Source organism: Lagopus muta, chromosome 1 (assembly GCF_023343835.1).
Source record: "Lagopus muta isolate bLagMut1 chromosome 1, bLagMut1 primary, whole genome shotgun sequence".
Taxonomy (NCBI): domain Eukaryota; kingdom Metazoa; phylum Chordata; class Aves; order Galliformes; family Phasianidae; genus Lagopus; species Lagopus muta.
The window spans coordinates 33,478,920-33,501,905 of NC_064433.1; the positions used below are offsets into that span (position 1 = coordinate 33,478,920).

Here is a 22,986-nt window from a genome sequence, read left to right on the forward strand (position 1 = left end):
GGTGATATGCTTAATGTCTTCATTATCAGGTCAACACCCAGAAAATACTTTCTGTTCACCTCATTTTTTTACAGAAGGCCTCCAGACACCAGGGCTGAACTCTAAAATGTGCATGGTCTGTGGGTGAACAGTAAATTGCAGCACACTTTGCATTTCTTTTCAGAAAAGCCATTCCTAACCACAGGGATGACCAGAAGCGTTTCTGGTTTTGTTTGTTTCACCCTCTTGCGCTTTATTTTTTTATATTTACACATTAAGATTTGTGAGTTCGGTCTTTCTTTTGAGCTTTCCATCTTGTTCCAAGATTCCAGCAACTTCTAGCACTGATGGAACTGCTGGAAAAGACAGAAGGCAAGTGGCCTGAAGTGTCAGTGTCAGCACTGAGTATGGAATGGTGGTGTGCACTGCTCCCTTGATGAGCACCAAGGAGAATGAAGGCACCATGCTGTGCTGACTAGAAAGCTTGCACTTGGTCTCAGACCCTGCAATGGAACCTGTGCAAGTGTTGTAGATGTCTGCCAAAGGAGAGGGTGAATTGTGTGACCAGAGTAACGCACAAGCAGATCATTGATGGCATTCAGTCCACTCTTGGAGCCCTGTCCGGACCTAGTGGAGCAGCTGGGTGAGGGAGCATCACCTCTGGATAACGTCAGATCCCATTCAGTGTCCAAAGACAGAATGAACCCAACCTTAGTTATGTTCACTATGTATTTAGTCTAGCCATACTGTCAGAGTTATCACACGGTTGCCATGTTGTGTGTGCAACTGATGGCATTGTATCTCTCCTTCTGGGAGCTGCACCATTTGTGAGGGAACAGTGGGGCCTTACTTTGTGCCTGAGTTGCCCAGAAAGGTGTTGCAGCTTTGCTGCTGTTCAGGATCCCTTCCAATAGCTTGCAGGTGGTATCTCATGCAGGGAACCAGGGTGAGGAGGGCAGCCAGGGCACCTTTGTCCTCTTTAACAACCATTGCTTGTTTCCCTTGGATTGGCAGGCTGGTTGTGTACTGCAGGCTGAGCATTTTTGTCCTTTTGCATGGTAGTTCCTTCCCAGCTGAAGGACTCTGCTCCTAGAATTTCATCCTGCCATCTTCCTGAAGCTTGTACATGGGATGTGATTCAGATAATGTATCCTCACACTCTCTGGTCATGGTTGAGCCTTGCGTTACCTCCCTGGCTCTGCAGCAACATAATTCCTTGAGCCTTTTGTTGTCGCTGCTAGCAGTTAGCTAGTGAGTGCAGCTACCTGAATAGGGTTGTTCCTTAGAGCTGAGGGCTGGACTGAGAGATTGCCTCTGTGATTTGTAGTGCAACCACAGCTTTTTGCTGCCGTGTGCTCTATTAAACTGGAAACCTGGAAAGTCCTTTGTTGGGTCAGGTTGTAATTTACCCCAGTGCAGATTAGCGAGATGCCCCCACAGACATAAATACTCGTCTTATTGTAAAAAGGCGGCTAGTTATTAAAAGCAGTGGGGAAAAATCTTTTGTAACGTGCTCCCTACTTCTGATCTATGTCATGGATCAAGTGGCATACAGAAATTTCCTAGTGAGTAACAGTGAGCCTGCTAGTTGAAGAACACTGCGTTTCTGAGATAGAAGAGAAATTATTCAAGGAGTGCAAAGAGGGAATGCTGGCTATTCTGCAAAACGTTCAGTATTTTCCATGACTTTTTGCAAAGCGAAGATATCCTTAGTTTTCTTGTTTGAAACAACTGACGAGCAAATGGGCGTTTCTGGAAGAAACAATTGGGAGATATTTTTAAAAGTGAGGTGTTGGTCTGTAGGATTCTTTGCTGCTCTCTAGACCAATTTTTTGATACTGCAATATCAGACGAAAGAGCCGCTGTCAGTTTCCTTCTGAGCAGAGAAGAGCAACACAACAATAGTTATTTATGTAATGCGTGTGCTTCCTTTCCCTGCTCTCTCTTCTTTGAAGGACTCACTAGTCCTAGAGCCCAGCACGTTGTGAGAATAAAAACCTCCAAAGTCTGACATCTTTAAATAAGCAACCAAACGTTATAAAGAACAAACTTCACTTACAGTTAGGAAACAATATTTACATTTAAGGTTGAAAAGCCAGGATGTAGGAAAATTTTGCTAATTTGGAAGGTGACCTTTAAGTGCACCAAAACCAAATAATTTGTAAGCTATGGCACAGGGCACATTCCTGCAAAATTTGTGTGAATACTGCTTTAGTGGTTCTTGAAAGACAAACAAAGAGACCTGGAATGAAATCTTTATCCCTCTCCTAAATAAGATTGGAGCTAACAAAGGCGTACAGCAGCGCCCTTTCAAAGCTTGCCATTAAAACGCGGGCTCTGCAGCACAGCTAATGAGAGGGCTCAGAGTGGAAAACAATCTGTTTTTAAGAATGTTTAGATCAAAAGTAATTTCTAATTTATGAAATAAAGTCGCTTTTCAATACCTTTCTTTCACTAGTAAAGCTTTTTATGTTTGCACTATTTACTTCAATCAGATGTTTTCAATTTTACTTTTTTCTTCCTGAAAATACTTCCTAGGGTTAGTCAGTAGTGACCAACTGCATTATTCTTTTTCTCTCTCCCCTACTCACCCACCCCCACACATTAAAAAAAATGAGAAAAGAAGAGGGGGAGGAAGAAAGAAACATCTTTTCTTAAATGATTTGCAAGCATCTGTGCTTTAAGCTACTTTTTATGAACACTCCTTAGTAATGACTCAAGGTAAAAAAGCAGAAAAGCATCCAATGTTAGGAAATTGCAATCCAATACCATGTAATTTAAACCTGCCATTGCCTCTCCTGTACTAAATGACATACAGATGGGTAGCTCTGTTCCCTCTACTTTGGGAACACAATTGGTCTTTTTATGAGTGTATATACATTACTAGCAAAAAATATTTTTGTCGGGACTGTTTATTTCTAATTGTATCATATTTTAATTACTGTCATTAGAGCGCTTTTTTCCTGCCATGCTTTGTCAGCACGTTTTTGCAAGTGATTATTCAAGTTATTTTAATATTTGGCCATTTCTCTTATTACTTTGGGAGTTTTCATTCAAAGCAGCTTTATTGTTATTTTTCTTCCTTGATGTGACGCGCAGTTTTGTTCCATAGAAATGTTTTTTACAGTAATCCCTATGTACTCCTTTTTGTGTGAATTAAGCATAATACGAGATTCTCAGAGATGGGTAATTCCAATAGCAACCCTAATTTTAAGGGAACTTTATTGTTGAACCTGATACATCATACTGCATAAAGACGTGACCTGCCGCTCAGGGCTGTTCAACAGGGAAAAATACAACTGCTACCTTTATAAAGAAAAAAGGACTAAGATGCTACTGAATGTTAAATAACTGGATTGGAATTCTAAAGATCTATCATTATTCTAAGCTACCTTAAAGGGGTATGAAATTGTTGGACGATGTAGCTGAACATCATATGCCCATTACCATAAGTCTCCAATATAGATGTCTTGTAAAGAACATTTCAGCTGCAGTTATATATATATATATATATATATATATATATATATATATATATATATACACACATATGTGTGTATATATATATTGCAGCTTTCTTTCTTTCTTTCCTTCTTTCTTTCTTTTTAAATGGCTGGAAAACGTAACTTTCTTGTGAATGATTTTGTGCGCAACAGTTTAGCGTATAACACACGGAAGGGCTTTGGCTGTAGCACATTGTCACTGCTCCAGTGGAATCACCTGGCTCTCGAGCAAAATTCTTTTTAAACTTGGATTTGAAAAAATAATCAGCTGCAGTTCAGCTGAGCCATTCTTCGTGCATTAGGGACCGGTCTGGTCATTGACAAGTGAATGCAGAAGCTATGCTGTGGCCGTCTGCCAAAGCAATTATTCAGGATTTAAGCTAAAAAGGCTCCTTCTCCCATATCCTCTCCCTTTGCAGGGTCATGTAGGGATAAAAAAGACTGTAAGGTGGTCTTTTCCCAGGAGGAGCTGAGGAAGCGGCTGACACCCTTGCAGTACCATGTCACTCAGGAGAAGGGGACGGAAAGGTAAGGCAGGGCGAAGGGAGCGCATCCCTCGAAACGCAGGCATCTTTCCTGTCTCCCTTTGCTCTCGCTGGTGCTTCCTCATCCTCCCCGGCAACTTTTTTTTCCAGGAATTCTGCACTTGTTTACTAACCCCTACAAATTAACACCACCGAAAGACAAGCATCTGCAGCACGGAGGCCATGGCCAGGGGTCTTGTGTGACTTATAATGAACACTGTATGTCTTATAAAGTCGCAGGGCTTATGTTTAGAGTCTGTTTTTAGTTTACTACAAAATGTGTGGAAGTAATAGCGGTTTAGGTACACTTCTTGGAAGACATCACAGTAAGCAGAACCACGAGGGAAATGGCCCCGTGCCAGGATGCTGAAGTTTTGAAGGTGGTCATTGTAAGTATAGACATTTTGGCTGCAGAAAGAAGGTAGCATAATTTAGTTCTTTTCCACCCCGCTCCAATTTCTTTTTGAAGCACATGTGGAGAAGGTATTTATTGGCTCATTTGTGGTTGGAATGTCAAAAATTTTCAATAACTGCCCTCACATGGCTTTAGTCGCTGGAAGCCAGCCCTGGATCCTGCAGGAAAAAAGAGACTTGCTTCCAAGACTGTTTTTAGTGAATAAAGTCTCTCTCAGCTGATTCCAACACGAAGGTAACTTGCCAAGGCCTAACCATTTCTGTTGTCTAATTTATACCATTGAGCTTGGCATAAGGCCCCGGCGTTACCTCCGATCCAAATGTACTAATGATGTAACCGCTTGTTTTCATTCATGACCTGAAAGGGCTCTTCACCACACATGGGGTCCTGCTTAACAGGCGGCACTCTTCCCGACAGCGAGCTGTTTGCTGGACGAGCCGAGTGAGCCGGTCCTGCTCCCATCCCTTCAGCTTCCCCGCCGCCCAGGCTGGCCAGGGGATGGGGATGGCGGCCCCCGCTGCGAGGCTTTCCTGCCCCGCGTCCCTCCCTCTTGTGTATGGGACCAGCAACGTGATTTAATGTGCACAAACAATCGGAGATAAGGTCATTCTTAAAAATCCTGTTTATAAAAAAAAAAAAAAAAATTGGACCTCATAAAAAGGGTGAAAGGATAATAAAAACAAGCTGCGGAGCACATAGGCTTTTTGTTGGACTAGCACAGCTGATTCGTATTAGATGAATGACCTCCTAGCCTTTTAGATTGTTAACTTAGAAAAATATTCCCTCAAAGCTGTAATATTGCTTTTCAGCTACAAATATAAGGCTCATGCAGCTTGAAATCATGGAGCAATTATTTCATTTTCAGCTACAATACTTCTGTTGCCCTGGCAGCCCATCTTGGACGAACCAAACACTGATTCCTCATTATCATCTCAATGGCAGACACCCAAGAGCTTTGCACCTCTCACTCAGCATCTGAACTCACTGCTAAAACATTTCCTAAAGGCAAACCCTCTTGCACAGAAGTACATAGGATGAAACTAAACTTGAAAGCATCCGTGTTTACAAAATGTGCATTTCACTTACCAAGATTCCAGTTTTTCTCCTTTTTGTTGTTCTGTCCTTTGAACTGTGTGACAATTTGCTTCCTCTTGCATGATACGTAACACCTGAAACTAACTAATGAGGACATTCCCCTTTTCCTGTGCCTGCTTTATTTGCTTCATTTAATAAAAAAAAACAACTACAAACTTTTAATTGTTTCTTTTTTGTCTGTAATATTTTTCTAAAGTCCTACCTACTTTAATATTTTTTTTTTTAAATCCTCTATTTATTTTTAAAATGTAGTGTTATTGTTTTCCCAGTGCCTTTGAGGGGGAGTACACACATCATAAAGCTCAAGGAATATACAAATGTGTTGTTTGTGGAACTCCTTTATTCAAGTGAGTATACTAAATGTAGTTTTGAGATTACTGTCTCTTAGTTTATGTGCTGTGTTCCAATATAATCTTGTATATATTCCAGTATTGATGTAGTTGTGTAAGAGAATATAAGTCATTCAAACTGATAAGGAGTACAAGAGAAGCAATGTAATGAATAATGTTATAATAAAATAATAAATACATAAAAATAGTAAATAAATAAGATAGCAAATTTCATAGTAAGATAACACTGCATTAGAACAGGCATTTTGACTATATATATATATAGATATATATATATTTTCCATATGCAGCCATGCCAAGTTATAACAGAGTACTTTGCTGTTCTCATAGCGCTGAGTTATGGCTGTTAGCATTACTAGCAGTCAACTTTAAGATCTGGATCCTGTGTGGCAATGCTGCATCCATGCTACAGCATTGTGTCCAAGAATGGAGAAATAAGGAGATGCTTTTTTGGAATTCAAGCAGTTAAGCAAACAAAACTCAGGAAAATGACATCACTTACTGGATTTTCATCCATCCCAATTAACACGCAGAGAGAGCTGAGTTGGAAACTGAGGCAAGGATTAAGAAAGACATAATAAATTTTCTGTCCTGCAGTTGGAAACTGAGGCAAGGATTAAGAAAGACATAATAAATTTTCTGTCTTGCATGACAAATACCCTTTAGAAGTACTGTGGGAATTACAGCTCTAAATTTGGTGGTAGAAGCTGTGCTGATTGAATTTTCTCAATCACTGCATTGTTTGCCCTGTTTCTGTTGTGTATTTTTTTTTTTTTCATATTTTTGGCCAATTGTCTTCATTCAGATGAAGAATTCCATTTGAGTTTTTCCCTCAGTTCACATTGTCTCAGCCCTCTCACTTGGAGAGGCATGTTCGCAGCAGCATGAAGCAGGATGGTCAGCATAGCGTAAGGAAAACTGGGTTGGTAATAGGTTGCAAAAATAAAATTGATGGAGCTCCAGAATCACAAGATGTGGCAGTGATAGTTTTTCTCTAGAGACTGTCTGTAAAGATGAGAAAAGAACTTCATCTCTGTTAAGTTTGATTCCTCTGTTAGATGACCTGCAGAAACTTTAGTAATAATGTGAATCTTTTGAGTTGGAAAACTGATCATTATGAGCTCAGCCAAGGCAATATTCTCATGTCATGTGTTATTGAGGTGCTTGGCTTGGGGATACACATGGGGATCTGAAGGCTCCAAAACCTGTTTTTCTACTCTGCCACTCAGACATTCCCCTGCTTACTATAGCTGAATCTTTGCGGGGGAAATCCTGGCTCTGTTGAAGTCAATTCACATTTAGCAAATGAATACAATGGAGCCAGGATTTCACCTTGTACCTTCAAGACTGGCTTCCTTTCTGTCATCTGCTGGAGAAAGAGTAATTTTTTGTAAGGTGAGATTTGGACAGAAGTAGTTCACATAAATGAATGTGAACTACTTTCCAGTCACTTTCACAATCTATTTCATATGGGAAAAAAACTGCAACAGGAGACTTACTTGTGATTATCTAAAGCACAGTATGCTTTGGCATAGTCGACTTTCGTAAGTTAAAGGTAATGAGTTGGATTTCCTTCTGTGAAAAGAGCTATATGGAAATGTCCCTGTTTTCAGATTCTCTTTGAGGCTCCCCATGGATTTTATGGGAGGAGAGAGGAGGAAAGCGGGAAGTTGTTTTTTATTTTTAATAACTCCCAGGCCAGTGGGCACCTGAAAAAGCCTTCCTCATTGTGTCCCAAGCTTCCCAAGCCCTTTGTGTTGCTTTATGGCACTGAGCTCTCACCACCTCTGATCCACACTGAGTCCTGCTGGTTCTGCTGACATGAGTGGCCGAGGTGAGAACAAATGGAGAGGACTGTAGGGGCCCATCAGTTCTGTCTGTGGGGCCAGGTACAGCTGCAGAGTTGAGGTGGGATGGGTGCTCTTTCAGTACTGGTGCAGTCACTGCAGTATCAGTAGGAACTCTCCTCATCTATCCTTTTGCCTGCAAGATCCATGGAGGGCATTATGCTCAGCACCAACAAAACTGATTTTAGCACCGTGAAGACAATTTTTTGCAACTAGGGAAGATACGTTCCTGTATCCTGGTGCCTCCTTCTGCCCGGCCAACTAAAGAAGCGAGAAGGTAGCATAAATAAGAGAATGCAAAATGTAGGATGTTTGCTAAATTTTCCCCACAAATATGAATCACTGGAATATTTGCTTTGGAATAAGGAGTAGGACAACACAAAGAAAGGCCATTGCCCTAGATAAAATGCATGCAAGTGGTTTTTCGTTTTATCTTTTTTTTTTTTTTTTTTAACTTTCTTTTTAATTTCCAGATAGTCATCTGAAACTTGTATTTCCATTTGGTTCTCATTGGGTGTCCATTAATTTTTTTCTTCATGTCATTGTAATCTGTAAATATATATATTTGGACAATGGACCTGTCAGTTTAACCGGGAAAGAGACTGAAGCTTCAGCAGTAATATTAACAAACTTCAACTTTTAACATTTCTGATTTACGTTGTTTCATTACCATGTGACACACGAGGTCAGGGAACACATGAATTTTACACTCCAGATGAAAGACCTGGTTTTTGGTGCGTCTTTAAAACAGAACTCTGTCTCTATCACAGGAAAGATAAAAGAAACAATTAGGAATTTAACATCTCTTCATCTACCTACTTGTACTAGTGTTATGAGAAACCTCCCAAGCTTTATGGAGAACATGCTTTAACTTTTTCCACAATCAAAGGTGGCTCACGCATAAAATCCATAATCTTGCCATTGAATCTAATTACTCCATCTCTGAACTTTCACGCCAGACAGTCTCCTACATCCCAGTACAGCTGCCCAAAGAAAGCAATAAATGAGAGAGACAATAAACTAATCTCAAGTATCTCCTTTTCTGCAAGCCAGCCCATGTGCGGTTTTATGTTACACTGTGTTACACCCCAGTCTAGCAGCAGGCTTATGCTAAAGGCAGCGGCTTGGCCCCCCACCTTCCTCTTGTTCTTCATGGCTTCCCCTTCACTGCACATTGATCCAGCAGAAAACTGAGCTACCTAGAGAAAAACTCAGTCCCCGTGAGCTGTTTTCTCCAATGTTCATTCTTCGTGTGCCGTATTTATGGCTGGACAGCCTCTGCAGCAGTAGTGCTTGTTCCCATGTCAATTTGCAGAGAGCCACCGAGGGCATGAGTAAATTCAGTGTTTTCTAAAGGCTGATGATACTTAAGGATGGCACCTACTTTATTTTTTTCAAGGAATTGTCTTGTATTCTCTGCTAAAATATCATTCTGCCCACTGCCATGGCAAGCAGAGGTTAGAAGGGGCCGGAATGAAACCTGCTGCTTGCACTATTACCATAGGAGAACAATATTCCATATTTAATAAGCTACAGTTATGTCCTTTACCATATGCAAGACCGTGTGAGAAAGGCGTGGAATACATGGGTTGAACTGGGAAGCTGAGGAGAATGACTTCCCTTTAAAAAAGAAATATTATTGTTGTGTCAGTTTCCAATTTTTAGGGCCAAGGGAAGAATTGCCAAGTCTTAATAAATCACCCACCACTGCCTTTATTGCTTCCTGGAAGGAACTCTCAGTAATGGTGTTGGGTATTCTGAACACGTGCTAGGAGAAACAGGAACACCCGTATTCATGTCATGTTTTCATTTGGTTTTCAATGAACTGTATCTGGTCTTCTCAACATCTCTCGGGCATCTAAAAGCAAATCAGGAGGAAAACGCATAGTTGTGTGATGCTGCCATTAGGATGATATCCCTCTTCTCCTTAACGTAAGGGAGGATTTCAGCCATTATGCTAGATCTATAGCTTTCTTCTCACTATTTGGGCAGACCAGATGACAAATCAGCACTGGCCATCTAGCAAGGAGAGCCCATATGAAATACTTGCTGTAGCATCTCTGACAAGATATAATAAGGCTAATAGACCTACTGAAGCAACTTCATCCATCCAGACTGACTCTCAGTTTCTTTATAAAATTTCTAGTTTTGTGTGTCAAAACCAGGAGCTTCTTTTTAATAAAATTCATTTTGAATAAGTAAGCTTTTGCTTGTGTAGGAATGGTAGGGAGTGTTACCAAACAGTTCTTTCTCCAAACCCAAATCTTGGGTATAACATAGCTCAGAGGAGCTTCAGGATCTTAAAACTTGTAAGAGCTGATGCAGCTTTTTGTGAGTCTTCCCTAGAAAAGGGGAGAAACAAATAGTGAAGTTGCTATCATCAATCAAGCATTAGTTTCCTCTTGCTCTATTAATTTAGGGTTGAAACCAGCCTTGGTTTTGAGTCTGCTGTGTCTTTGCTTTGAGTCTTCTGGACAACAAATTCTTACACGCTTTTAATCACCTTGACTGAAATTAAAATAGCACAGTGCTTGTCGTCATCAGAGCCGTCTGGACAAGACTGTCTCCAGCAGGACAAACAAGTGCAACAAGATGGGGGATCTCATTGTTCACAGAGGACTTTTCAACAAGTATGATTTCCAAAAGGCAAAAGATCGATGTAGATTTTATAGGAGGCGGGAATTAGGATTCAAAAAGGAAGGAACAGAGAACTTCAGATTTACCATTTTAGATATTTCGAAGTCTCACTGAGACAAGCCTGTGAAATTGTTTTCATTTACTTATTGCTGAGCACTGCTGAATTGCAAATGTCTGCAGAACATATTAAGAAATTCAAAGAAATAAATACAGAGATTTCCGTAATCATAAAAATATGCATAGATAACTTCCACTGATTGTACTGTGAAATTTCCCCTGATTGTCTGTCATTTTTAAAGTCTGATACCTAATTTCCCCTATTTGAAAACATGCTGCTTTGTGCTGACTGCTTATCAGTCTCACAGCTTGGAGAAGCAGATTTCATCTGGTCTTAACCTACCTTATGCCTCACTATGTACATATGTACCTGAACTAAAAATCAAGTACAGTGTATTGTTATGGATTATGAATACAGAAGTGCAGATTTCTATATTTATCTATTTTAAACTCTCATTTTAAAGCAAACTGTGGACAGAACTCACCCAGAGTACACATTGACTAACATGATGTTTAAATGGTGTTTTAACAGTTTTTAAATGTTAAAAAGATTTTTGAATCTTTTCATCAACATGCAGAACAGAAATTCTCATGGCTTGCATCAGCAGTGAATCAGTCTTTTTTTTCTGTAGTCTAGGAAAGCACCATTAAAAATACATCAGTAACCAGGCTTCCTAGGGAAATGTGGCTCACAGGATCATGCTGTCTGTGTGTCAATCCCTTCTCAATAACAAAACCTTATTATTTAATCTACTCGCCAATTTCAGCCAAATTTGACAAGGGAGTAGATATTAAACCTCAACGATATTAAGTGCTTAAATCTTTTGTGAAACTGGGAGAGAGATCACATTCATGACCTCTCTGAGGAGAGTCCTGAGCAAGAGTTCAGCTACATTATTAGATTATTCCAGATAATATTATTATAAATAATATATATATTATTGTATTATAGCAGAGAATTCACATGAGGGTGGAAGAGAGAGAGGCATTATGCATGTCCAGAACTGGGAAGTGCCTATGAGTTTCTTTATTAGGCACTTTGGTACCTGTCTCTTGGACATAATGGAGCTGAAGCCCAGCTTTGCTTCTGCTGCTGCCTGCGGAATGCCTTGATCCTTAACACTCCTCAGATTCCCTGGTGATGGAGGTCTTGTAAATTCCTAGGTATTCCATCAGGCATTCATTCTTACATTGAAATACTTCTGTGTTTTTCCTTCTAGAAGCTTGGGGCTTGGGCTCATGAGTAAGGTCAGTGAGCGTGTCCAATCAATAGTTTATTTTTTCAGGAGAGAAGAGCTATGTCCCTACCTGTGAACAAAATGGATGAAAGCCTCTTCTCTGGTCCTAAAGGCAGGTCAAGACATGGCTGGTATTTGTTAGCTTAAATTCTCCTCTGCTCCACAGCAGAGCAGTGTGGTCTTATGCTGCTCATGGAGATGGTGCCTGGCCTGTGCAGCCCTGTGCCTCGCCTTTGTCCTGCCCATTTATGTGCTGGCTCTCATGAGCATGGTTTGGGCCAGCACAGTGTCCACTGATGTGTGCACAACCGAGCACTTCTGTCCTGGCCTTCCTTAACTTTTCAGCAGTGCTGTAGCCAAGAAAGCTGATGCTTCAACTTAGTATTTTCTGTACTATGGGGTGCAAACTGCCAAGAGAGGAATGATTTTATTCTGCTCAGTGACCTTGGCCAGGACACTGGTTGGCTTGCATTATGTCAGGAACCTGCTAGATCCTTGTCTCTTCAGCAAACTGCCAATGCCAGCGTGGAATAAAGTGCTCTGTGAAGGAAGTTGTACCAGAGGTGCGACTGTCATTTTTTACATTTGCAGAAGATGTTGATTTGAAGCCCTTATCAGGGGGGAGTTGTATTTTCAGTGTCTGACCCTTCCCATGCTGTGCTAAACAAACTTGAAGCGAAACTTTATCAAGGAATAGACTGGAATAAACTGCTAATGCAAAGGTGTAAGAAAGCCAAGAGGATCCAGTGACTCCCTCACTGTCACAAAGAAAGGAACTGTTACAAGGATCAGAACTACAGAGATCGCACTGAATGCTTTCTGAGAGATCTGTGTTGCTTTCTAAGGCTGTTCTCAATGTTTATTGGTCTTCAACCAAACCGTAATTAACCTGATAAAGACTTCATCAAGAAAGGTGAAAGAAAATGCCAGTTTTAATGCAACAGTAAGTCCTTTTTCCCTGCAAGCCCACTTTTGCTCTCTTTCTCTTTCTTACCACTTGGCATATAGAAGATCAGGTTTACGATGCTTTTTAAAAGACCTAGGTCCAAATCTTTAACCTTTTCACAATACAGACAAATTGTCTGTCTTTATATTTTGTTGTTTGTGATGGATTTAATTATCTATGAGGTACTTAAAAGTATTGTGGTACTTTGTCCTTAGTTAAACCTTTCCAATAGCTTCCTCTTTCCTTGCCTACTGTGATTTGGTAATCGAGCTACTTAGCAGTTGTGTTTCCGTGTGTTATATGTATCTGAATAATATCACAGTTGGAAATGGAAAGCACTTTATAAATGTCCCCTTGTTCTTTTTGTTCACATAGATTTCCAAAGATATTTCTGAATTCCCTGCATTTCCAGGTACTTCTATGGAGCAAAAGCAGAGAAAACATGCACAAAGATGGTCTTTTTTCAAAATTTACCTTCTTGTGTAATAACTGATAAAAAGCAGTTTGTAAAGTGCCTGGCTGTATACAGTGAATCTTATTTGGTGGGGGGTTTATGTTGGATATCAGAACATGTACAGCAATTAAAAAAAAAATGCACAGAATTTTTTTCTCCTAGCTGTCGTGGTATTGAAAGCATAAAGGCATCACAGTGAATATTTTTGTTTGTAGCAGAACATGCCTTTAGAACTTACTTTTAGCATTTAACTATGTTCTATTTATTGGCTTTTTTTGTTTAGTTGCAGCTTTTTAACTCCTATGTGCAGCTAGTTTCTGATACATTTACCTACTGTGCTATAAAGAGAATGTTACAAAGTGCCAAAAGATCTAGGGGAAAAGTGCTGGTTCCACTGAAACTGCAGGAAGTATTATCTTCTTCCCACTTTTCTGTACCTTTCTAACATCCAACCATTTATATAATACTGTGCCTTAAATTCTGTGTTGTTTTCCCATGGTGACACGATGGCCATGACAAAGGTTGAGGCCATCAGTGGCTCCTAGTGCTACCTCCCGTGCTGTATTTTCTTTCATAGCCATTCTGCTGTTGCCAGACAAAGTTCTATTCATTTATCTCCCCGTATCAGTTTCCTGATTTGCTGTCCAGTAATTTATGACTGCGTGGAGCTTTGGTGCTCATTACGCTGCCCGGTGACCCTTGTGACCCACCCCTCCTCCCCACCTACTCTCTGCCATCTTAGCCCCTGGGCTAGTTGTTACTGCTGCAAGATGGAGGGCCTCTGTCCGTGCCAAGGTGAATAAAAGGTCACCAGCCCCGTCTTGCACGGCTTTCAGTATGTGACATCATGGGTCAGTACAGTGGCTGTGCAGTGCTGTATCATGAAAGGTACTTCAGCAGAAGAAAAAATAATACAGCAGAAGGCATGTACTACTAAAGACTGAGCAACCTGTCAGGATAGAATCATAGATCCGTAGGATCATTAAGGTGGGAAAAGACCTCTAGGATCATCAAGTCCAGCCGTCAACCTGTCACCACCATGCTGTCACTGTCCCCATGAGATGCTGGCCAGGAGGTTGCCACACTTTGCTGGTGGCCCCTAGCTCTGCTGCAGCGATGGAGCAGGACCCTCCTGGCCTTTTTAGGCTTTTTTCTGGGTATCGTGTCTGTTGCAAAAAAATTAACAGATGAATAAAGAGAAACACACAAATAATTCACCCTTTATTGGTTTACTGTGAGGGTAATTACAGGTCAGTTATAAACCTGTGAGGGCCTGCTTGGGAGTAAAAAACTGGAAATGAACTGATCATCTGGTGGCTGACGCTTAAATAGAGCTCTGTTGGAAACCCTCCTTGCCTGAAGAAAATTGAAATGTCAGTATTTCCTTTATTCTGCATCGATAGCTGTTGAAGGCTTTTGTGCTAGACTGAGGCCTACAGAGGCGTGAGCAGGGGGTGTGAAGTGTTGCCTACAACTTCATCAGCAGAGCATTCAGGTACAAGGCAACACTTGGCTGACACACATCTTTTGCAGAGTGAGAATTTCATTCTGTTCATAAATACAAACTGAAGTATTATTTGTATTACCGAATGAGAGCATGGTTGGTGGCTGGGCGGTTGGTGCTGGTGGAATTTTGAAAGGCATTTCATCTTCAGGGCTTTTGATGGTTTTCTGTCAATTAGAAAGTTGAACTGTGATTTTTCTCTTCCATCTTTTCACCACCTGAGCTATACTTAGAATATGAAAGACTGCATACAGGGGGAAGGCGGAGAATGAGCAGGAAGGGAGAAGGGAGTAGTTTCCTTTCTGATGGCTTGAACTATTTGCACCAATAGTGCAAATTAGTTTGCTTTTTCATCAGGATTGATTTGATTGTAATTTTTTGCTGTAATGTAGATCTCTAATAAAGGTATTATGGTGCCAATTACGTGGAATATATAGAATGTGTAAAATAAATCTGCAGGGATTTGCATACATGAGCTTATCAACTGTTGGTTTTGCTGTTATTTGTTTGTTTGTTTTTTAAAAAAGGACCGTAACTTCCAAAAATCCATCCCCTCCCTAATGCAACGTACAAAGATCCCCTGAGATAGTTCCCCCTTGGAAGTCCTGGGGAAATGCGTTTTCCTGGCAGTGTAATGTCCCTTAACACAACTCCTGCAGGTCGGACCCGGTGTCCTGCTGTGACAGCCACAACCATGTATGCTGCTGATTGTTAGGGGGCAATATGAACCTGATTGGAACATGCCTGCTAATTGGTTTGAGAGCGAGATATAGACAATGCTGTCTTATAGCAGATTGTGTAGATAGGCCTAGTCAGAGGGTTAATTCTGCTTGACAGCACATCAGCAGCATCTTGAGAGTAATTACCCAACTTAAGTTTTCCCACAGTTGAATTGAGATCTTCAAAGGCTTCTACATTTACAAGTATTATTAACCTATATCTGAAACATGATGTTCCCACAAGGGCTAATTTTTTCTCCCTTTTATTAAATATACAGGTTATAGGGTTCATTTGCTAAGTGCTAAGCCCTTAGAAGAAAACACTGCTTGTTAGAGAGAGAGAAATCTGTAGTGCACGACCAAAGCAAATGATGCATAATGCACACATCATTGTCTTTTTGCAAAGACTTTAAAACAAGTTAAAATTTAGGTCTGGCTCCCTTCCTCTCTCCTTCTCTTCCACCCCCTGCTTTCCACTTTTAGGAAAATCAAACCACTTATTCCTATGTGCAGAGTGAGTAAATTGAAGACACACACAAACAAAACCCTCCTAGGATGTTGTTCAATTAAGTGCAGATCATTGGATACAATACATATGACATTAATGAAATGGTATCTGCTTCAAAAATAGATTGGAAACATTCATGAATAAATCAAATCCTGTTAATGACTTTTTAAAAATGAAAATGAATGAAAACAATATTTATTTGTTAGGAACAACAGTATGTCATGAGTAACAGCATATAGTTTAATCCTGTTTTAAATTTATGTTCTATTTTCTGCATTCATTTTGCGATTTGTCTTCTTTGAAAATATCGTCTTTGTAACAGTCCATTGTAAAAGCCCCAAATATTAAGAATCTTATTTATCTTTTAGGTTCAAATGCTATTGAATGCGTTAAATATTAACACAAGCAGGCAGATAGCTTTGTTAAACACAATATTTGCTAGGAGGGTATCAGTCTGTCAAAAGCCTTTTGTGGCATGAAGCAGATCTTGTAACTTGTGATCTTTTTATTTTCTTTTGCAGGTCAGAAACGAAGTTTGACTCCAATTCAGGTATGTTTAGATTTACAGTGTTTTGCTGAATGTACACTACTCGGGTTAATCTCAAAAGAGTAGTTTATCAGTTCAAGTTCAGTTTAGTTTTAAACAAACTGGGGTAGGTCAGTCTTAAAAAGGATCTTCATTTCTCACCCTCTGCAAACAGCGTCATTACCGTGAAACATTTGCTTTCGTTCCTTTCATTATACCCTGTCTTTTTTCCCCAAAAGATGATCAGGAAGATGTATCTCCTGATGGACTTTAATTGATCCAGAAAAATTATAGAACAAAAAATGATAATGCAGACTAAAGCAAATGGAGGACTGAAGTGAAGTTTTGAAAGTGATCGCTGCTTTAAAGGAGAGTGTTTTTCTTCCTGGTGGACAAAGACATTTTCATGGGAATTTGAAGTCAGTGCAGCCTATCTGTCAGGAAACAGATGATTTGTCATCAAATTTTCATGACAGATGCATGTACACAATGCATGCCAGACCAGTCTGTAGGGCTCTCTCTAGGAGGTTTACCAAAAGGCAATCTCTCTCAAGTTGTCTTTTTAAAGAATTTTAATGTGTGGTAGGGATTGAGAGGGAAGTGAAGGTCAGTCTAACAGGTTAATGTGTATCTAACAAGACAAAAAACACAGGACAGCAAACAGAAGAACAGCTGGGAGAAAAACAGAGCTCCTAATAGCAGACTGCTACTTACTCGGTTAACTATTCTTGGGCATTCCTTAATGTTAAACAACAGTAGATTAAGAATAGTCTGTTGTCCTGAAACCAGCTGAAATGCCCATTGCCTGAAACGATCGCTCACAATTTATTTTTTGTTAGGATGGAAATGACTTTTTAAACTGAAAGCCTGGTATTATAGCAATCTTGTGTTCAGGCCAACCTTGTGTTTAAGTTATCTTCTATATGATTTGCTTAATGCGGTGGTTGTAATTGCTTATAATGATATGAATTTTACAATATATATTACTCAGATTATTTATGAAATAGCATGTTCCCTTTTATCCCAGCTGCAGCATGAGTTGGGTTTGAAATGTGAGGTATTACTTTGCTTTTTCTTTCCGCGCTAGATTTTATCTTTGGAGCTGTATGGGAGTGAAATCTACAGCAGGAAGCATTTATATACCTAATTCCTACATCTTGTATACTTGAGTCATCTTGCTTCTATTATGATTTTAGTCAGAGAGTTCAAGGTTACTTGAGTGAACTGTATGCTAAAATTGTTTCTTAGATCAGTTTTACAAGGGAAGATAGCTTCACACATTTTGTGCCGTCACCTCCTTTCCTTGTTAATAACGACACCAATACCGTGGTGCAGAGCAGGATGTCAAATGTCTCACTATTCTCTGAAGGAGAAAATGCTATCTGTGGAACTCCGGCTTGCTCAGTGGGTTAGGCTGCAAACACTCTTCTGACGTTTTCTTTGAAGCAGCACTCCCACCATGTGCCGTGGCCATGAATGTGGGGCTGTGGGATCTCCTTAGGAGCACAGACTATCCATGCACTTTCGGCACCATCACTGCAATGGCAAACGCCTGCTCAGTAGATGTCACCTCTCTTTCTGGGCTCTGTAGGCTGAGTGTGAGCTCTTAAATGTCTCTTCTTTGTCTGTGTGGGGCTGTGTCTGTGTGGGGCTGTGTCTGTCTTTCCTTGTGTATGGGCTGTCTTCTCCCATTACTTACTGGAAAAGCCTGGTTGCCCAAGGACTGGCTGGCAAGCACTGCTCTGCCTCGCTGCTCTTCTGAGCAAGCATTGCTTGTACATGGCCAGATGCTGCAGTAGGAAATTTGGAAATCAGGACCATTTATTGTAGATCACACAAAAAATATGTAAATAGAAATGATCAGTAAAAGCCCCAAGATCTTCTCTGTCTCTACAACTTTTGCTGCTCCTAAATATTCTTTGGACTTGCACCAGGATTCTTTGCAGCAGGTAGTCAGCTAACTTTGTTTTGCTGAATGTTAACAGGCACCACGGATGTCACCAGGAGTTTAAGGCCTTAAGTGCTGTGTTGCTTTTCACTTTGGCGTGCTTTGTACACGTATCATCAGGGATGCAACACAGGAACGTTCCAGGGCTGAGGAACTTTTCAGATTTATTCCTCCTTCTGCAGTGCCTCACTTTCACACTCTGTTTGTGATTCTTTCCCCTAAGCCCCTGAGGAAGATGTTGGTCAGAATAGTCCTACCATGGGACATCAGCCATCTGCCCAAGGTTTGAAGGCTCTTCTCCCAGTGCATGGCCATGTGGGTGGCTGACAGCCCAGGCTGGGCTCTGACTCTCATTCTGTTCTTTGCCATGAATGTTATCCTTGGAATTGAGAACTACAGACTTTTAATGACTTGGTTTTATCAGTGCTGCCTCTTTTGGTGTCACATCCAAGGATAGTTGTTAGAAGATAATAGAAAAAGCAGATTAAGCAAACAAAGAGGAATTTTAAGAAAAAAGAAATCACAGAAAGTTCATAACCTTAAAGTCACTTCACAGCTGGAAACATCAAGACTGAAAAAACCTTTATCTTTGTGAAAAGTACAGCAGCCTGTCCTTGGGATGGTGCTCAGTTATTCTACAGAGCTGTTCTTGATGGTCAGATAGTATAAGCACTTAGAGTTTATCTTTTGTTGCCAGAAAGTGAGAGAAGCAGAGAAATGGAGACACTGAGGTCAAGTCAACATGTGTCACCCAAATAAAATACCACTGATTTGGTTTCTCCACTAAAAAATTTGCCATCGCTTTCCCCACAGCAGACGTTAAGCTCAACCCTTCTGCTGCCCCTGGGCAATCAGGAGAGTCAAGGCAGAGAGAGGAGGTATGCACTGGTGGTGACAAAGAAGCATCTTTGCAAAGAATTCTCTTTCTTGTATGAGGGGATGTAATGCCCTATGTAGCACTATGTTCTGCATAATGCATGCCTTTGAGATGTGTAAATGTGACATTGCTTTTGAAAGGGTTGCTGCCATTTGAAACCAGTGACTCTACATTTACATGACCTTGAGTTCCTCAGAGACACCTTAAGGTACTTTCATGTCCCTCATTTCATTTTGAATTCCCCAGACTGCGATTCCTGAGTAAAGCAACAATCCTGCAAACGGACACAAACATGCTTTGTATGAGCATATCTCATGTTACTCAAAACAGCTCAAGTGTTGAACCTGAGAATGAGATAATTTCATTCTAGAATGAGTATTTTCCTGCAGGGAGCTGTTCTACAACCTGTCGCATGCTCTAAATTAACCTTAATGTTAATTCCAGTTAACTTGCAAGTCTAGATGTGCCCCTGTTAAGCATTTATCAATGCTTATTGTACTTCTCCTTCCTAGAAATAGGTGTGAAATATAGAAGAGCTGAAAGAAGTCTTTCTAAGGCAAGTACAAAGTCTGGGATACAGCTTTAAAAGTGCCCAGTAGGCTCACTGTAAATGAAACCTTGGAAATATTGTTCAACACTGAAATATTAGGCAAACATTGTCAGAAGAAGATTAATTTGAACTTGAGAATTAACTTAAAAGAAGGCTGTAAAATTCCTATAGTGATGATCGGGATTTATCATATAAATAGCTATAACATCTGTAGGGGACGCACATTCTTCATATCAAGACTAACAGTTCCATCTGAGAAACTTTTTTCTCTGCTGATTTTATAAGTCTAGCTGGCAGAGTTTCTGTCTCAGAGGCCAGGGGATTAGCTTCATGCTGTTAGAAGATCTTATGAAATGAAACAATTTTGCTTTCCTGTCATAATATGATGGATTTCCCTGGTACTGAAAATAGATTTTTCTAAAAAAGTACTTGAAAGCAAGAAAGGTTGTAAAAAAAATAGTTTTTCTCAAAATTTGTGAAGGAACAAAGTAAACCACAAAAAGCACAGCTGAATCAATTTTGTTCCAATTATGAGTATTTTGGGAGTGTCTAAAACGCTTCTAGTGTTATGTGCTTGGTTAGCAAATTTTAAAGGCTCGCATTTGCTTTTGGTGCCGAGCAATACAAGGCTGATAAGAGTGAATTTAAATTACAAGAAACATCTCAGAATAGTAAGTTAAGGAATTTATTTATTTTTTAATTATGATACAAATAGAGGGCTTTTTTTAATGGTGTTTGATAGCAGGGAGAACTTGTAGATCTCAAAAGATGTCACTGAATGCTGTTAATCCTAATTTAGGAATAGAAAAATAAGCATAGACAACTCAGACAACTGTCTTGGCACGTCCTCTGCTTACCAGTGAATGGGAGAGGTGAATTTCCTAGTGCCTGCAGAGAGGGCTGGAGTTTTCGTGGGGCACCCTCTGAAACATTTGTTGTATCCTGCATGTCGCTGTGGCTGTAAGCTCTATGATATTCAAGTGATAGGGTTGGTGGTGAAATTACAAAGGGGAAGAAATCTGAGTTCTGTGTTAAAAAGAAGGGACAAGTCCCTGAACAATGCACTCGGGCTCCAGTGGAGTCTCTATTGTGTGCATGTCACTCAGATGGTTGAACGGAGGAAGTCAAGGCGAGCAGAGTGTGGTGAATGACAATGGTGAAAGCTCTGTGCTTTAGTGATGCCTCTGAGCACTGGCAGAAGAGAGAGGTGTGCCCAAGGGGGCAGGCTGCCTTCAGCCATGTTCTTCATTGCTTCCTGTGCCAGCAGGCACTCCTCTCAGAAGAGATGTATCGAGATGTGCATCTCCAAAAGACAGTTCTCTCTCCCTGCTTGACTGAACCAAACATCTATACAGATTAAGCAAAATGTACAGATTATCTGTGTGATTTTGTATCTCCATTTGCGTACATACTTTGGAAAATTGTCTGATTAGCATCAGGAATTAAGCTATAATAGCTGCCCATGTAGCTAGAACTACATCCACCAGCTTTTGTTGGATTCTTGCCACCCCAGAAATCAAATACAAAGCAAGCTGTAGAGACCCCGACAGTTTCTGGAATTTCCTTCACTTGTCTGGAATCACAGTGTCTACTCATGATACTGTAGGTTTTTCTCCTGTCTGCATGTTGTTTTTTGCACTAGAAAGAGTGTATCCTTGTGTCTTCAGCTCTGCACAGTGCTGTCACGCTTTTGTCCTGATAAAAGTCACCACCCTTTCCTCTCTTGCCTCTATATTTACTGCTATAGTTCCTTTAATAAGGTCCTACAATGTACTGACTTGCTAGGCTACATGATTCAGCACAGGTGTCAGAAAACAGCCCAAGAAAATTATAAGGTTGAGGTGGTCAGATATTTTCCTCTCATAAATTCCTCTCGGCTACATTTCCAGATGTTCAGCAGTAAACCTTCCAAACTCTATCAGCCCTGATTTCCCTTAGCTTCTTATCAGTCCCACTGCATGAAAGCCACCAGTACAACTATTAAGAGTACAAAGAGATCTTCTGAATAAGAAAGAAATGAAAACTGAGATATCTTGAAAGCAAGCATCCTTTTCTGATCCTTGCTACCAGGAAAATCTAAAAGACACTAAACTGGCCTGAAACCTTAAGTCTCTGTAGCAACAAGTAATGTCATCCATCTATCAACTGGAGGGTAGATCTAAGTACAGATTGCAGACTCAATTTCTGACGTTTATTGATGTCAACTTCTTCATCCAGAAACTGCATCCAGATTGTTAGAGTTGTTCTTAATTTCTTCTTCACAAGGCTGAGGAGCTGGGGGAGAAAGACATTTGGTGTTCATAACAAAATCGTATCAAGTTCATTCAAATCAACCTATGATCAGGGAATTTCATTTAAAAACGTAAACAGATTATTGTCAGAGTCTGTAACAGGGAAAGTGGCAAAAATCGGCATGGATAATGAATAGCAGGGGTGCTGCACAGCTTTCTGGATGAGGCAAATCTCCTCTCCAGAGTCTCCTTCTTAATTAAGTTATTTCCTTCTCTCTGTCCACCACGACTGTATGGATCCTTGAAAGGATACATGAGCTGGCACAGTGAGACAGTGGGAGAAAGCAGCTTCCTGAAAGAACAGCAGCTCAGATGATCTTACTTGTCAATAGTTGGTAGTGCTGTTTTGCTCTTTGCATTGACATCTTTATGGGCAGATCATTATGTATGCAGTGGTTGGAAAGCATGGTCTGCTCTATTTGGTCAGCAGTGGGATGAGTCGTTAGATCCAGATGCAAACTGAACCATCTGGTGAATACTTTCAGGGCCACACTAAATGTGATCTGGAATATGGATGGCTGGGACACGTAAGTGATACATCCCAGCGATTACGTGCTAGTAACAGCGCTGACCTGTGGTAAATGATTGCCATCCTATTCTCTCTCTTGTCAAGTACGGCAAAATACAGTCAAACTATTTCAACATATAGAACAGTGTTTTAATCAGCAAAGGGCTGATTAAAAACGTAAGCATGCAGGAAAGCTTGCTTGTCTAGGTTTTTTGAAGAAGGCTGCCAGCTGCAAGAGGATTCCAGATGTGCACCTTTCCAAATTCTATTGCTGGGTTCCAATTGCAGTTGTTGTTTTTTTTTCCCCCAGTTTCTCAGTTCATCTTTGCATCTGAGCTTGGCTATTACTTGCTGTCAGGGGCATGGTTCTTCTCCGCTGCTGAGGAATTATCAGTAGGCAGACTGTTAATTTTGGGAAGCTAGACCTGTGAAGCTAGACCTGTGCAACTGAAGGCCTTGATCATACAACAGGCTTCAATCTTTCTGTGTTAAAGATATGTGTAATTTCTA

The 22,986-nt window shown here is 40.4% G+C and overlaps 1 protein-coding gene across 1 annotated transcript in view; it reads left to right on the plus strand.

The window, feature by feature from the left end:
- MSRB3 (methionine sulfoxide reductase B3) overlaps positions 1-22,986 on the plus strand; it is an 80,948-nt gene that overhangs the window by 26,452 nt on the left and 31,510 nt on the right. Inside the window, 3 exon segments of the mRNA XM_048944226.1 lie at positions 3,902-4,010; positions 5,786-5,863; positions 16,298-16,326. Of these exon segments, the coding sequence (XP_048800183.1) occupies positions 3,902-4,010; positions 5,786-5,863; positions 16,298-16,326 (216 nt within the window).